This window comes from Heterocephalus glaber, unplaced genomic scaffold, assembly GCF_053883595.1.
Source record: "Heterocephalus glaber isolate CG9 unplaced genomic scaffold, H.glaber_assembly_v1.0 deba00001428, whole genome shotgun sequence".
NCBI classification, from domain to species: domain Eukaryota; kingdom Metazoa; phylum Chordata; class Mammalia; order Rodentia; family Bathyergidae; genus Heterocephalus; species Heterocephalus glaber.
Window position 1 is genome coordinate 28,130,358 of NW_028258293.1, and position 14,017 is coordinate 28,144,374.

The 14,017-nt window shown below is 46.9% G+C and overlaps 1 protein-coding gene across 3 annotated transcripts in view; it reads right to left on the reverse strand.

The window, feature by feature from the left end:
* Positions 1-343: 343 nt before the first annotated feature.
* Positions 344-14,017, reverse strand: part of Fam168a (family with sequence similarity 168 member A) — a 178,566-nt gene continuing 164,892 nt past the window's right edge. For all 3 annotated transcript variants that reach the window (XM_004863267.4, XM_013064983.3, XM_087211928.1), the window contains 4 exons: positions 9,843-9,985; positions 8,276-8,450; positions 6,850-6,980; positions 344-6,367 (listed from right to left, as the gene is read on the reverse strand). In XM_004863267.4, the coding sequence (XP_004863324.1) occupies positions 6,868-6,980; positions 8,276-8,450; positions 9,843-9,985 (431 nt within the window). In that variant the 3' untranslated portion in view covers positions 344-6,367; positions 6,850-6,867. The remainder of the gene's footprint in view (positions 6,368-6,849; positions 6,981-8,275; positions 8,451-9,842; positions 9,986-14,017) is intronic.

Sequence of the window (14,017 nt, forward strand, 5' to 3'; positions counted from 1 at the left end):
GAGCTAAATCCCCGGTGCTTTTTAAAATTTCTCTTTCGTTGGTTTGTTTTGATGCTGGGATTGAACCCAGTGCCTCGAACATGCTAAGCATACTTTGCCACTGAGCTACACGCCACAGGTGTCAGCCCTTCAGGGCCTCCCATCACACAACTCGGACCACGTGCTAAAGCTGCCGCTTGATAGGCAAGTCACTGTGCCTACTGTGAGATAGAGCACAGGAATTTCTCAGCAGTTCGAAACAAGCTTAGAATCAACGTGGCAAGAACCCCGGGGACTGCCTGGCCCAAGAGGAGTCTTTCTGAGCCTCCCTCCCCACAAGAACCACTCAGTCTGGTCACCTAGGGCTTTTTTTTTGGAAACTTTTTTAATAGTTATTGAATGTTCTACAGCTTACAGTAAATATCATAGTTACAAACTCTTGGCTTCAGTCTTTCATAGTGATCACTATCTGATCTTCAAAACAAAACAAAACCCAAAAGAATCCAAAACAACAAAACAAAACCAGGTTTACACTTCATACACACAAGCGAGGCCATGGGGCTTTCCAATCTTTACACTCCAGGTTGTGTTTTGAAAACACCTATAAATTCTTGGATCAAACTACTTGGAAGACACCGGTCAAAGGTTTATTATTATTATTATTATTTTAAATGTTTTTATTTCTTTTTAAAATGTGAGTTCCAATAAATTTAAAAATTAGATTCCAACCTGTAGATTAAAATGAATTAAAAAATACAAAATCATATACAACGCTTTCTTCACAGGGATGTTACATGCCATGAGAACAGGCTTCTGTCATGTGATATGAAAGAGGGATGCAGAAGTCGGGAAGGGGAAACACCCCGGCCTATGAAGATCATCACAGACAACTCCAAGATACTGGAGACCTAACCTTACCTCCCCCTGGCTAAGGGGGAATTTGAGTTACAATACCGATCTAGATAATTGGACTGACCCATTCAACTCTTCCTAACTCATGCATCAGGAGGAAGACAGGAGCCTGAAGGATGCTGGTCCTGCTGGGGTCAGGCCCAAAGCTGATTTCACCTGATTCCCATGGGCTGGTACTTATCTGCAACGTGCTTACATCTGTTCTCTTCAGGAAGGAATATCCTCCTTCTACCAGGGCTGGAATGGGTAGAAACTCACTCCACAGCAAGGATACCTAGTAGCCAGGCAGCCACAGGAAGCAGGTGTTGTTATGTCCTTCTCTGGCTTAGTGACAGTCTCAACTGTGTTCTTAAATTGGCCTCTGGGCTGGACTCAAGAGCATGCATGACAGGAAATACTCACTGGCGAAGTTGAGGAAGTGGGACCTACCCTGGTTCAGGCAAAGGTGACCATGGAATGTTGGTACCGGGGATCAAACTCGGGACGTTCCACTTGCGAGGCAGGCGGTGGCACCACTGAGCTAAAGACCTGGCCGACCATGGAATGTTGAAGCTAGCCTGCCAGGACTTTTGAAGGCTGGGTCTTGGAACAACATAATGCTGAATTTCAAAGGAGCTTTCTAAAAGGGGGGACACGATGGGTAAAGGACAAGCCCTGCAGCCAATTTGGCATACCCACAGAAGCCTGAGTGTGTTGAGGCTCAGGTGTGGGATCTGCCCCCTCAGCCTACCTGGAATTCCTCCAGTGAACTGCCTTTCACAGGTGGGTAGGGCCTGGACACCAGCAAGGAGCCTTCTTTCCCCTTTCCCACTCTACTACCCAGCTGCCCCTCTCTGAATTTCCATTTGACAACAAGCTGGGGCCCACACATCATGTAGCTAAGTGGTAGTATTAAAGAATGGAAAAAAAAAGCTTTCACATACGCATACTCTTGCATTTGAAGGGTCCCACCATGCTGATGAATGATTCAAGCCAGGGCCCAGAGTGGGTGGGGCCTGTCTCCTCCCTCCATAAAGCAGACCCAGGGATTTGATATGCAAGGGCCCAGACCTGGTTCAGCTAATGCCTCACTAGCTATGTCCTGTCTGCACAATGAGGATGTCAAAACTTGCAGACAAAGGGGCTTGTCTTACTTTTATGCTCCACATGATTCATTTCTGAAGCCCATTCAGAACAAAGCAAGCCCTTCAAGGAAGCAACCTCAGATATCTGGGAGGATAGCTCAAATCTGGAACAATCTGGGTGGCCTGAAGAATGAGGAGGTATGGAGCTTACTTAATTCAGTGTCTTTCATGAAAAAGCAAGGCTAGGGACCCCATTATGCCAGGTCCATCTAAAATGCCAACTTACTGGATCTAGACAGCAGGTAGGCCCTCAATCAGAAAGCCAGAGTACTAGGTATCCAAAAGATAAAGATGCCTGGGTCTTTCAAGAGAAGAGTGCCTGGTGCTGCCCTTGAACATTCTTCAATACTGGGCACTGTGCCCTCAAGTGTTGTGTTCAAGCTAGGCCTTTGTTGCAAATTCTCATGCTTTCTGTGCTAACAGCTGGATATGCCTCTGGGTCTCCAGAGCACATCACAGGTCCAAACCAAAGCAGAAGTTCTTAAAAATCTGCTCAACTGAGAGAACTGAGCTTCTCAGGTTTCCCTAAATTCTCCTTCTGTGTGGGGCAGAGAGGTAGCCCTTCCCTTCTTCAAGCTTGCCACTCAGAGACCTATCATGTGGCAACAGAAAGAATAGAGCATTTAGGAGTTCAAATCATGGCTCTTTCACTTATGTGTGTTGTCAAGTCTCTTAACTCTCTGAGCATTAGTTTTTTCATCTATAAATTTTGGCAATCAATGTCCAAGTACTTTGCATACCAATAAAGCTCTGGACAGGTACATGTGGCCTCGTTGCATATTCAGGGGAGGGGAGATGCACATCAGGGTTGTTGCCAGGAGAATGAGAAGGAATAGCAACTGCTCCATCCCATGGGAGTTTCTTTTTCTTTTTCTTTTTTTTTTTTTTTTAAGTGTGACAAAAGATTATGCTTCAGGCTTTCACTACTTGGAGGCAATCCAGCTTCCAAACTTCTGGGCCCCAGGCTGGTGAAGATAAGAGTCAGGTAGTAGTAGGGAAAGCCAAGCCAAGAGGTAAATGGAACCACTTTTACCGCTAGCCCTAGCCACCAAGGTGTTGATCTGGGGAGAGACAGTGGCATGGGAAGGAGAGATGTTTGTAGTGGCTAGTGCTGCAGCTAGGTCATGTGGGCATGTCCTTTGTCCTCTCTGACTTGCCCACCTCCTAATATGACATGGTCTTTCCAGCTGACCTTCTGTCCAGCTTGATCACTGGGACATTCAGAATCTTTGGATGGTACCAACAGAATCTTCTTCCTGTGACCTGCCAGGACACACATTGCCCTGCTCTCCTGGGCTCAGTCCTTTGTAGTGACTCCCCAAGCTTGGCTGGGCTTGTGGATCTCCACCAGAACAAGAGGTTGAGGCAGGTTGAATTGGGGCTCCAGTGCTCTCACTGAAAAAGTGTCCTAGACCTGATTCCTGCAGACCACAGCCTCTCAATGCCTTACCTCCACCTTGGGGCTTCCCTTTGATCTTGAAGGACATATGCAACTAGGGGCTAAGACAAGGTGTGGATGCTTCAGTAGATGAGCCTGTGTGAGGGTCAGGCTGGAGGGAAAGACAGCTGAGAGCCCAGGATACAAGTGGCTCTGTCGCTTTCTTAGCAAGTCACTTCACTTTTCTGAGCCTTGGCTTTCCTTGTGGATCAAATGGTAGGAATAATCTCCATTTCTCAGGGTTAAGCCACATGATGTATGTTAAACTGCTTTGAAAGCTGTGAGGTACAGATGCCAGTTTTTACCTACTGGTGTAGGAAGAATAGAAGTTACAAGGTCATCCCTAGGGCCTTTCCTTTCTTTCCTCCTTTCTGTTCCACCCAGCCCACCTGGAGGCAGCAGGGGCCAGGAGGTCTGTCAAGATCCCAGCATTCAGCTCACTTTGGGCCCATTTCCTTTCCTTCTAGAGCCCGTTTTCTTATTTTTCAAATGGGTGTTTTAAATGACCCTGTTTCTCTCCTCTTAGGGCCAGTAAGTTAAAGGCTGTGAAGTGCTTTGAAATCTATGAAGCACCAGACAAATGCAAAAGTTTCCTATTATTATTATCACCATTATTATTTTGGCATTTTCAAACACATATGACATAATCTAGAAGAGCCTTCACCCACCTTTACATCTCAAAGAGTGTGGGAAGAGGTATTTGCAAAAAAAAGGATTAACACTGGCAAACTTTGTTGTTTTAAAATGAAACCTCACCAGCACCCCCAAAAGACCACTCAAAACAGCTGGGTTTTCTCTTACTGGTCCTGAAGTTCCTTGGAAGATGGGCTCCTCAACTCCTGACTCTGGGCCCAGGTTGGTGATGGGCTCTGACCTCCTGGGAACAGCCAGACAACTTCCAAGGTCCTTCTAGCCCAAAGGTTTCCCGATGTCTTTCTTCCATTACGGGAACATGGGAGGTAGGGGGAAGGTATGTCCAAATTTACATGAATTTAAAATGAAGATAGTTATTTAAAAGTCCCAAATATTGTCAGTGATCCCATTTTTTACAGTAAAATGTTCCTGCCCCACCCCAGAGGGGCTGCTGGCCCAGCTAAGTGCTGGGTACAGAAGGATAGTGCTGGGTAATCCAGGCTCCTGGCTGAGACTAGCAAGGGCCTTCTTGTCCCAGGGGTCCCTCTTCTCCCAGATAAGCCCAATGTCTGCTGGGCCTCATCCTTGTGCTCCTCTCCTGATGCTTCCCCCTCCCTTCCTCTCTTCAGGACGAGGGGCTATTGTCCTAAAAGCATGGCCTCTCCTTTTCTGCCAGCCCACCTGCTCCTTTTCCTAGGGGTGGAGCCAGGTACAGGATGAAGTTCCAGATGTCTTCACAGAATTTCCAAATGCTGTTTCTTCATTTGCAATTTCTGTTTCTGCCATCTGCCCCTATATGGCCTCTGCCCTGTCTTCAACCCCCACTGCCTTTGCAGTCCATGGGGGCAAAAAGCACAAACAAGAGCCCAGAGGTCATTCCGGAGCTCACCAGGTGTGGGCGCTGATGACCTAATTTTTATAAAACCAAGCCAATCCATCCCTAGGTACATTTTTGTAGGCAACATGCCACTAGGTAGGAAGCCTGCATTTAATGCTAATTTACTGTGAGATCTAGGGAAGTCTTTTCCTCTTCTCTCGGCCTCAATTTCCTCATGTGTCAAATAGGGAAATGGATGAGATGATTGCTAAGGTCCCTTCAGTTCCATGAGTCTATGAAATGTTTATTGCTATTGCTTTTCCTTCACTACCCTGACCTTCAGAGCTGCCAGCACCCACCTGGAATGTGGTTCCTTCACTCTGGCCATGAATGGCACAAGGTAACCAAAAGCTTGGCCTGCCTGTCAGCCTCCCAGACCGACACAGACAGGTGACCCCTGGCACTGGGAGAAGGGCAGAAGGGAATGGGAGAGAAATGTCACAGGTCCCCACTCTAATCAGGAGGAAGCTCCTCATCAGAGTGGGTCCATGAGGGCTCAGAGGCCGAGGTCTGAACTATGCAGGGCACCTGGCCTTCCAAGGCCTCGGGATACTGGGATCCCGCCACCCTGCAGCTGCTTGGCAGGTCTGAAGTCAAAATCACCTTTTGAGGAAGTGCCAGGTCAGTTAACATTGCTGTGCAAATCAGAAGGTCCAGGCCCAAACATTATGGCCAGAGATCTTTCAAACCAAAGCCATCAGGGCAAGGACATCTTTCCCCTTCTTCACTCTCCTTGCCCACAGTGCCCTCCCTCCCCCCACCCTTCCCCAAATTCTCCCAAAGACTGTTTTCCCAGGTTCTCAGCCTAGGGTATGACACTGCTAAAGTAGCTCCTATATAATCAGATGGTTTTATTCTTGGTTTGTTGTGATGGTTCTCAGAAGACATTTCATCAGTTCATTTGTGTAAGGACATGATAATGTCCTGAATTATCTTAAGAAAACCCAGAAAAGAAACAATTTGCCCAGAGATGTGGCCCGTTCAACAGCTCTGAGTTCCCACTCCAGACCTGAGGGCCACATCTGTTTATGGTTTTCCAGAGAAGCCCAGCCTTCATTTCAACCATTGCAACAAACTCACTGTCTGCTTGCCACTAGACTGGGGTCCTGAGGACAGGATACTTGGGGAAGAAAAGAAGTGCAAAGGGGATGTGGCCTGGTCAGGTAGGAGAAGGGAGTAGAGCTGGAAGGGAAGCAGCTAAGAGAGGGCAATGGGGGAGAGGCAGGAGATTAGAAAAAGCAGCTTTTACAAAACTAAAAATAAAAACCAAAACCATTAAAGATGCATAAAGTGACCCTTGCACTTCCATTCATCTCTTCTTGCAAATAGAAGTGGTGCTGCTAGGGAGCTGCTCCAGCACCGGTGTAAGACTTGAGTAGTTGCATACAATGTGTGACTCCAGATCTGGGGAGAGAGGGGAACCATTAATGACAGTGATATCACATGGTCCACTTTGAGAAGGCTCTGGACCTCATCCCCTCAACTGGGAGCCCTAAACAGGGCTCTTGGTGCCTTCCTAGTGAAGATGTTTGCTCCCCACTTGTGGAAGTTGTGTTCTGGTGCCAAGAGTCCCTGGAGGAGGGCAGGGGAGATGCTGCCATAGAAAAGAGAATTTAGGAACATCCTTGGACTCCTACAGTTCCTGCATGTGTCAAAATATTCTGAGTGATAACACAGGCTCTTTAAAATTTTGGGTCTCTACAAGCTGGTCACAGCCTTCCGGTCATGAGAATGACTGCATTTCTTGCTAGGAGTCAACTCACCCCAAGACCTTGGAGCAGGGAAGCAAGTGGTAACTCTGCCCTTGTGACATCTGTGCTCCACACTCAAGTCAGGGGCTCTGAGGTGGTCCCTGTATGTTTCCCCCTCCCATGGGCCCCACTCACTTGGATGGGCCGTAGGCTTTACCAGTGCGGGGGCACGTAGCTGTACGCAGGGGTTCCTTGGGCCCTGTATGTTGGCATGGAGACAGGGTGTGCCCCAATTGCAGTGTGCTGGGGTGTAGTCAGCAGGGTACCTGAGTATCCAGAGAGAGAAAAGGAAACCTGAAGAGGCCACTCCAGGGTACAGGAATGAAGAGAATGGTCTTTTGCATGGCTGCTCCCCTGCTTGATGAACCACTCTCCCTTCCCCACTTTTCAGGGCTTCATCCCCTAAGGGGGACCTTTTCAGATGCTGGATGAAAGAATCAAGCACTATTCTTTCAAAGTCCCCTTTTCTTTGTATGCTTCACTTACTGCGCACACACGGCAATAACAGCTGGTGTCTGTGGCTATATCTCCCGTACTAACTTGTATGCTCCTTAAGGGTAGGACTCTGGTCTGAGTTACGGGTATCTGGTCCCTACAACCTGAAGGGCATGCATGGCTGGCACAGGGTAGGTATCCAGAAGCTTTTGAATGTAAGGAGTGGAATAAAATTCAAATGCCCACTCTGCTCCTGGCAGTCTCTTCCTCAGGTAGTCACCTCAATGGTTAAGACTTAGGTCTCTACAAGTTGGTCACATCCCCCTGGTCTTCCCTGGCCCATCAAGGGAATGCTCATGTTCCTCTCTGGTGTTAACTCATCCAAAGACCTTTCTAAAGTTGTGCTCTCCACCCTCATCCTCAAGCTTCCTTAAGGGCAGTGCTTTGGTCTGGTTTCTGACATAAGCTATCAATGGGTCTTAAGGGCCTCCTGATTCTTTCATCCCTTATAATTCATTATGGGACAGGGCCTTATGCTGCTGCCTGCTAAATAACACCACTCTTGCACCTTCTTTTCTGGGTCCCTCATGGCCACCAGAGTCCTAGTGTTATCATCTCTCCCTCTAACTGCCCTGACAGCTCTTCGCTGCCTACTTGCTTCTAGCCTTTCCCCTTCTGATCCTGCCACCAGTCTGCAGCCAGAGAGAATGTCAAACACAAGCCTTCCTTTCCCCTGTATAAAGCCCTTTGCTACATCCCTTATCCTCCAGGGTCAGGACTCACTCTTATCCTTGCCAATTGGACCCACTGCCTTTCCACTCCCATCCTGTAAGAGCTAGGCCGTCTTCATTCTGTGAATGTGCCACCCTCACATTCTTTCTGCCCGCTCTGCCCTTCCCTCTTTCATGTCTCTGCTTAGCCTCTGTTCATCCTTTAAGGCCTTGTTCACTATGCCCTTCTTGGTGAAACTGTCCTCATCCCTGTGACAGATTTACAGAGTCCTTCCTCTGGGTCCCCAGCACAGGATTTCTCATGCTATGCTACAGTCAGTTCCGTGAATGTTCTCTTCTCTGCTCCACTGGAGTTCCTGGAGAGGGATGAATGCTGAGGCAGATGCTGCCCTCACCTGCTGACATCGCCATGGTGGTGCCCGCGACCATGCCCATGGCCACACCGTTGGTCCTAGGGGCAGCAACAGGAGCTGGATAGATGGCAGAGGGAATGCTGTTGGGCTGGACGACCGTGGTGTGGTGGATGACATGGGGCTGAGCAGCGTACACTGGTTGTGTGTAGTAGGCTCCCTGGAGGAAAGAGGCTGAGGTCACATGGGCTCTTGGAGAGGTGGTAGGGGTGAGGGTGGGGTCCCTGTATTTCCCAGGCCCTAAGGAATGGGGGGTGAGAGAACCACTGGTTCAGGGACACAAGTCTAGGTCCCAGCTGCAGCTCTCCTTTGCCTTACTCCATGACTGGTCCATTCAATGTTGGCCCTTCCCTTGTCCTGCTCTGCCCCTAGAGCTGCTATGATTACCTAACAGGATAAGAGCTCTACTCCTTTTTCTCTGGTGTTAGCATTTTTCTTTCTTTTCTTTTTTTTTGGTGTGAGCATTTTACTGTTTATGTTTTACAGCAATATTCTCTTATAGCTGCCTAAAATGGAAAGGCAGAGAGTACAGTCAATCAGATTCTAAGCACAAGAATGGGGTTGGGGAACCCCAGAGCACTAGGCATATATGCTGAAGGGTTATCAGTGGTATTATTACACTGGTGGTAGTACTGGCAGTTTCCAAACTGGAAAATATCAATGGCTAGCACTTCCCAATATGTCTCTTACTGTCTATTTCTCCTTAGGCCAAAAGGTGAGGATGGAGAAAATGGCCTGCCCAGATTACCTGGCTGTTTCCTGCCACAACAGCCCACTGGGCTGCTGACCCCTGGGAAGAGTACACAGATGCCCCCAAGATCATTTTAATCCAGAGATTCTCAAATCTTTCTATTGAACAATGAGAAGAGTCTCGCTGTATCCCGAGAGTATTGTCCAAGGCAGCTTACTACAAACCAGAAAAATTGATCTCAACTCTGTTTTCCTTTGTTTTTTATAATAAAAAAGTACTTTTGCCACTTATACCTCATGTATAACTGTCACACTAGGACAATGTGTTACTCCAGCTGAGGGAGTCCAGATGGGGCCGCAAGGCACAGAGAATAACTTGCCTAGAGTCAATATAAAAGGCACAAGTAGCAGAGCCTAGGCACTGTTCTCCTTCCTGATTTATAAGTGTATCGAGGAAGGCAGAGTGAGAGTGGAGAGAGAAGACCAAGATACTGTATATGAGTGCCTTATCCTGACTCACCCAATGGCTCTCTGTGTGACCTTGGACAAGCTTTCCCCTCTCTGGGTCTCTGCTTCCCTGCCTGTTTAACAAAGGAGTTGAGCTAGATGTCCCATGCCCCTCTGATATTCTGGTCCCTGTTAATCTTAGTGACTTTATGCCTTACCCCTCTGGGGATTGAGGTGGAGTGAAGGAATGGGCAGAGTGCAGGAATATTGTTTCAATGATGCCACAGTGACAGCTGGAGAGACCCATGAACTCTTCTCTCTTTCTCACCCTGCCCCACCCTACCCACCCACTCCACCTATGCTGGAGGCTCCTCTACCTGTGAAGAGGTAGGCCCAGGCCTCCATGTGTACCTACCTGGGCATACAGGTTCTGCTGGGGGTAGGCACTTCTGATTGGATACATGGCCGTCTGATAGGGGTTGGGTGATGGGGAGTAAGGGGGTGGAGCAGTATTACTCTGGGTTGGTGGGACCTTGTATGGTGTCCCCGCAGTATATCCTGTACCAAGGCAGTAAGAGAGACCTCCAGTTAGTTGGCAGAACAGCACTGTTGGAAGGTAGCAGGTCCTAGTCATAATCCCCCAGACAAAGATGGGCTGAATCCAGGCTGGAAACAGATGAGAAACAAACGAGACAACAGGGCTCCACCCAGTGAGTCCTGGGCCCAGAGGCAGCTCCCTCAATCCTGGTGCACAAGGCTGCATGGATGACTCTGGGCATCTTTTGTTTCTCTAGGTTTCAGGGCTCTCAACTATAAAATAAGAGAGTGGAACCAGATGGTCTCTTATAGGACCCTCTCAGCTCTGATAGCCTGGGGTTCTGAGCTGTCTGTGAAAAGGGGAGGTGCACATAGACGGAAGTCCCTTAACCTACTCTCTACTTCTTGCTTTTTATGACTCCTCACTCAGCACTCCATGGTATTTTCTGTTGCTGGTCATGTCTTTCTCTGCCTTGCAAAAATTTCCCCTGAGTCTTGCCTATTTTTTTTTTTCTCCTTTTATGGACTTCCCTTGACAATATTTGGCTCCTGCCTACTGAGTCTGAAGGGAAAAGGGCCATATAAAATACCACTCAGAGATCTTCATCTTCTGGGATACTAAAATCTTCAGAGCTGGCTTTGCCTCTTCTGGGGCTTGGAGGAGGGTCACCTCTGCCCTAAAGGTCCGATGTGAGGGATCACAACATTTCACACTGTCGTGGAACTCAGGCCATGTCTGTACCCCAAAAGCATAGACAAAAGCTGGGGCTGAGAGATCAGGCCCTCAGAAGCTCACAACTGGCCATGCAAACAAATTGTACTACCTTTGAGTCCCCTGGAAAAAGAGTCAGATCTTATGTTCACAGAAAGAATGTGAATCACACGTCACTCAGGAACAAGACTGTCCTTACAGAGTCCCCAGATGGAATTGTCTTGTGACATCAGATAATCATTAAGTGATTTCTAATTCTCTCAAATAACCTGAAGCTCAGACAGGACAGATTATTTTAGGAACTCCTAAAGACCCTAACTGTTCTGAGTTGAAGGGACAATGTCAGGGACCTTAGCACTGAAGCCCCAGTGTAGAGGAGCTGGGGTAGCTTCTTCCCTGAGGTCCCACCCTTGGTGGGGCTGGCTGACATCAATGAACCTTTCTGGTTCAGCTCTTTTGCCTGCGAGATGTTCACCAAGGACTCCTTCAGCTCCAAGGAGCTGTTTCTGCAAGAAGGGGATGGGTTGCAGAGTGGAGAGGAGCTTTATTGGAAGAGAAGAGATCTAGGGTTTAATTTAGCTTTCCCTCTAATTTGGATGATAACCACCAAATTATCTGGGCCTGAATTTCTTATTTTATAAAACAGGAGGCTGAGAATGAAGATCCCTTAACTAAAATTCCATGTGTCTAGAGATCCTGGGTCTACCCTAACTCCAAGTAAAAGCAAGCTACCACATGGGCCCAAATCCCAGTTCACAACACAGCTTTGGTATGACATTCTGTGCCCCAGTGACTGAGGAGGATATGACAGCTGCTGTTCAGTTGCCACCAAGGGTGCCCTGTCCTCTCCTACTGAAGAATCCATAGCTTCTTCTATGAAAAACTGGTTTTGTGACCAAATTTGTTTGGGAAATGAGTCACACTGAGGATGAAGTGGAAAGGATGCATTAAAGGATCGGGGCCGGGGATTTAGCTCAGTGACACCACACAAGGTCCTGAGTTCAATCCCTGGTACCAAGAGAAAAAAAAAAAGAGAGAGAGGGCAGGATTGATAAGAAGTAGAAATTAACTGGAAGTGGGAGTGCACATCAGTTGAGGGAGAAGTCTAGAGCAGATTCCTCAAGGCTTCTAAATTGCAGAGCTAATTATGAGATGTAGTTGCAGGAAGAAAAGCAGGTATCATGGGGGAAGAGGGAGTCTAGGTTTGCAGACATCTAGAAGGAGTCATCTGATGGATGCTTCACCTCAGGGACTCAGTTTACTTCTCTGTGAAACAAAGGAGGTTCTCAAGACAGGCATGACCAAGGGTGTGCATCAGACTATCAATTCTAAGGATCTTAATAGTTGTTTTGGGAGAGAGGGGACAGGAGGGAAGTTCCAAGGTTCCCTAAGTTTGTTAATTAGCAATGTAAAATAGAGATAAACAGATTTGGTTTTACAATTCTATGATCCTGAGAAGTCCTTAAAATGTTAGGGTGAATGGTGGATCTCTAAAATATGGATATATGAGATTATGTTTCCCAGATTTGTTTTTCCACAAAATCTTTTATTCACACTATTAAAAATTTCTGTAATTGCAGCTTGTTTTGGTAAATAAAGCTTCAACGTAACACACCCACTATAGAATAACTACTTTCCTGTTACAATGGTAGTTATGAAGACCATATGGCCCCCAAAACCTACCATATCTATTATCTAGCCCTTTACAGGAAAGTCTGCTGGCCCCTGATTTAAAAGAATAAAACAAGGTGTGAAGGGGTTGTGGGATGTAGCTCAGTGCTAGAGTGCTTCTCTAGGGCGGACAAGGCCCTAGGTTCAATCCCCAGGGCTGCAAAATAAACATATCAAAACAAAAAAAGATTTGGAGAATCTACTCAGAATCAAAAGATGCCTCTCTCTGAAAGTGCTACAGCACAGAGCAGTGGTGACGAGCAATCAGAAGACAAGTGACAGCCTGAGTCCAAGCTTCAGCTCTGCTACTTAATAGCAGAGTACTTAACTGTAGAGTACATCATTTCCCTGCCTGTAAAATGGGGATGGTGGGTTCTTGTGATAAACACATTAAATAAGTACAAGGCACTAACCATAGTGCCTAACATACTATAAGCACTTCATATAGGTTAGCTATTATTGTTTTCTCTCTTCCACTGAGAGATAACAAGCTTCCTTCACAGGGATATTTGAACAGAAACTGGTCTGAAAAACTATAAGAGACAGGAAATAAAACTGTAATACTATGGGCTGTTCCAACATCTAACACAGACTACAGGACTATAAGATTCTAATTTTTGGGCTGAGGGTGAGAGAGAAGGCCACAATCCAGGTTGAGACTGAAAATAACCCATTCCTTCCTCTGTTGCTAGCCTTGCACTGTGCAGTGGAGAATTCTCAGTTGTGATTTTTCAAAATCAGGGTTTGGATTCTTCGAGCAGCTGAATTGCTATTGCTCAGCACTCTATTTTCCAGCACTGGAGATTTGAAGGCTTCTGATCCTCAACAAGTTCTTGCTGTCCTCATGACTTCCAGTCAAAGGAGTCAATCCTGTGAGGGCTCAAGCTCCTTGTAGGACATACACTTATCTCACATCGTGCAAAATGTGCTCCTAAATGCCAAGTTGTGTAAGTTGGTGTCATTTCTGTTCCACAAGTATCAGAAGAAGGAGCAGGTCACCATGAAAGAAATGCTGCATGTTCTGCCCCTTGATTACCGTAACAACTTCCCTCTGAACTTTTGGGAACTCTGTGAGTCCATGTGTCTGGGCTTTGGCATTAAAATCAGGAAAGTGAATCACTCTGGCAACATATATGAGCTAGTCCCCATTTTGGGTCTTACATACAGTGGGATACTAGATGGCGATGATGAAAGAATTGTTCTTTCGACAAATCGACATCATTATATTCGTCCTGTCTCTAATCTTCATAGAGGGCAACCGTATCAGTGAGGAGGATCTAACCAAAAAAGTGAAAAGATGGGACATGTTAGCTCAGTCTGAGCACATTCATTTTGAGGAAGCCCGGAAATTCATCACTGAGGATTTAGTACGGGAAGAGTACCTGATGTACCAGCAGATTCCTAACAGTGATCCTGCTCACTATGAGTTCCTGTGGGGTCCAAGGGCCCATGCTGAAACCAGCAAGATGAAACTCCTAGTTTATATGGCCCATCTTAATGGAACAGATCCCAAGTCTTACCTAGAACAATGTGAAGAGGCTTTGGAAGCAGAACTAGGTATAGAGCCAGGGTGTCTGAGAAACGAGATATTGCCCAAAGGTATCAGTGAATTTGTTCTCCCTCGAGAAGAAATGAGTCCCATTTTCAGTCTCTGTGGAGATTCTAAGTAG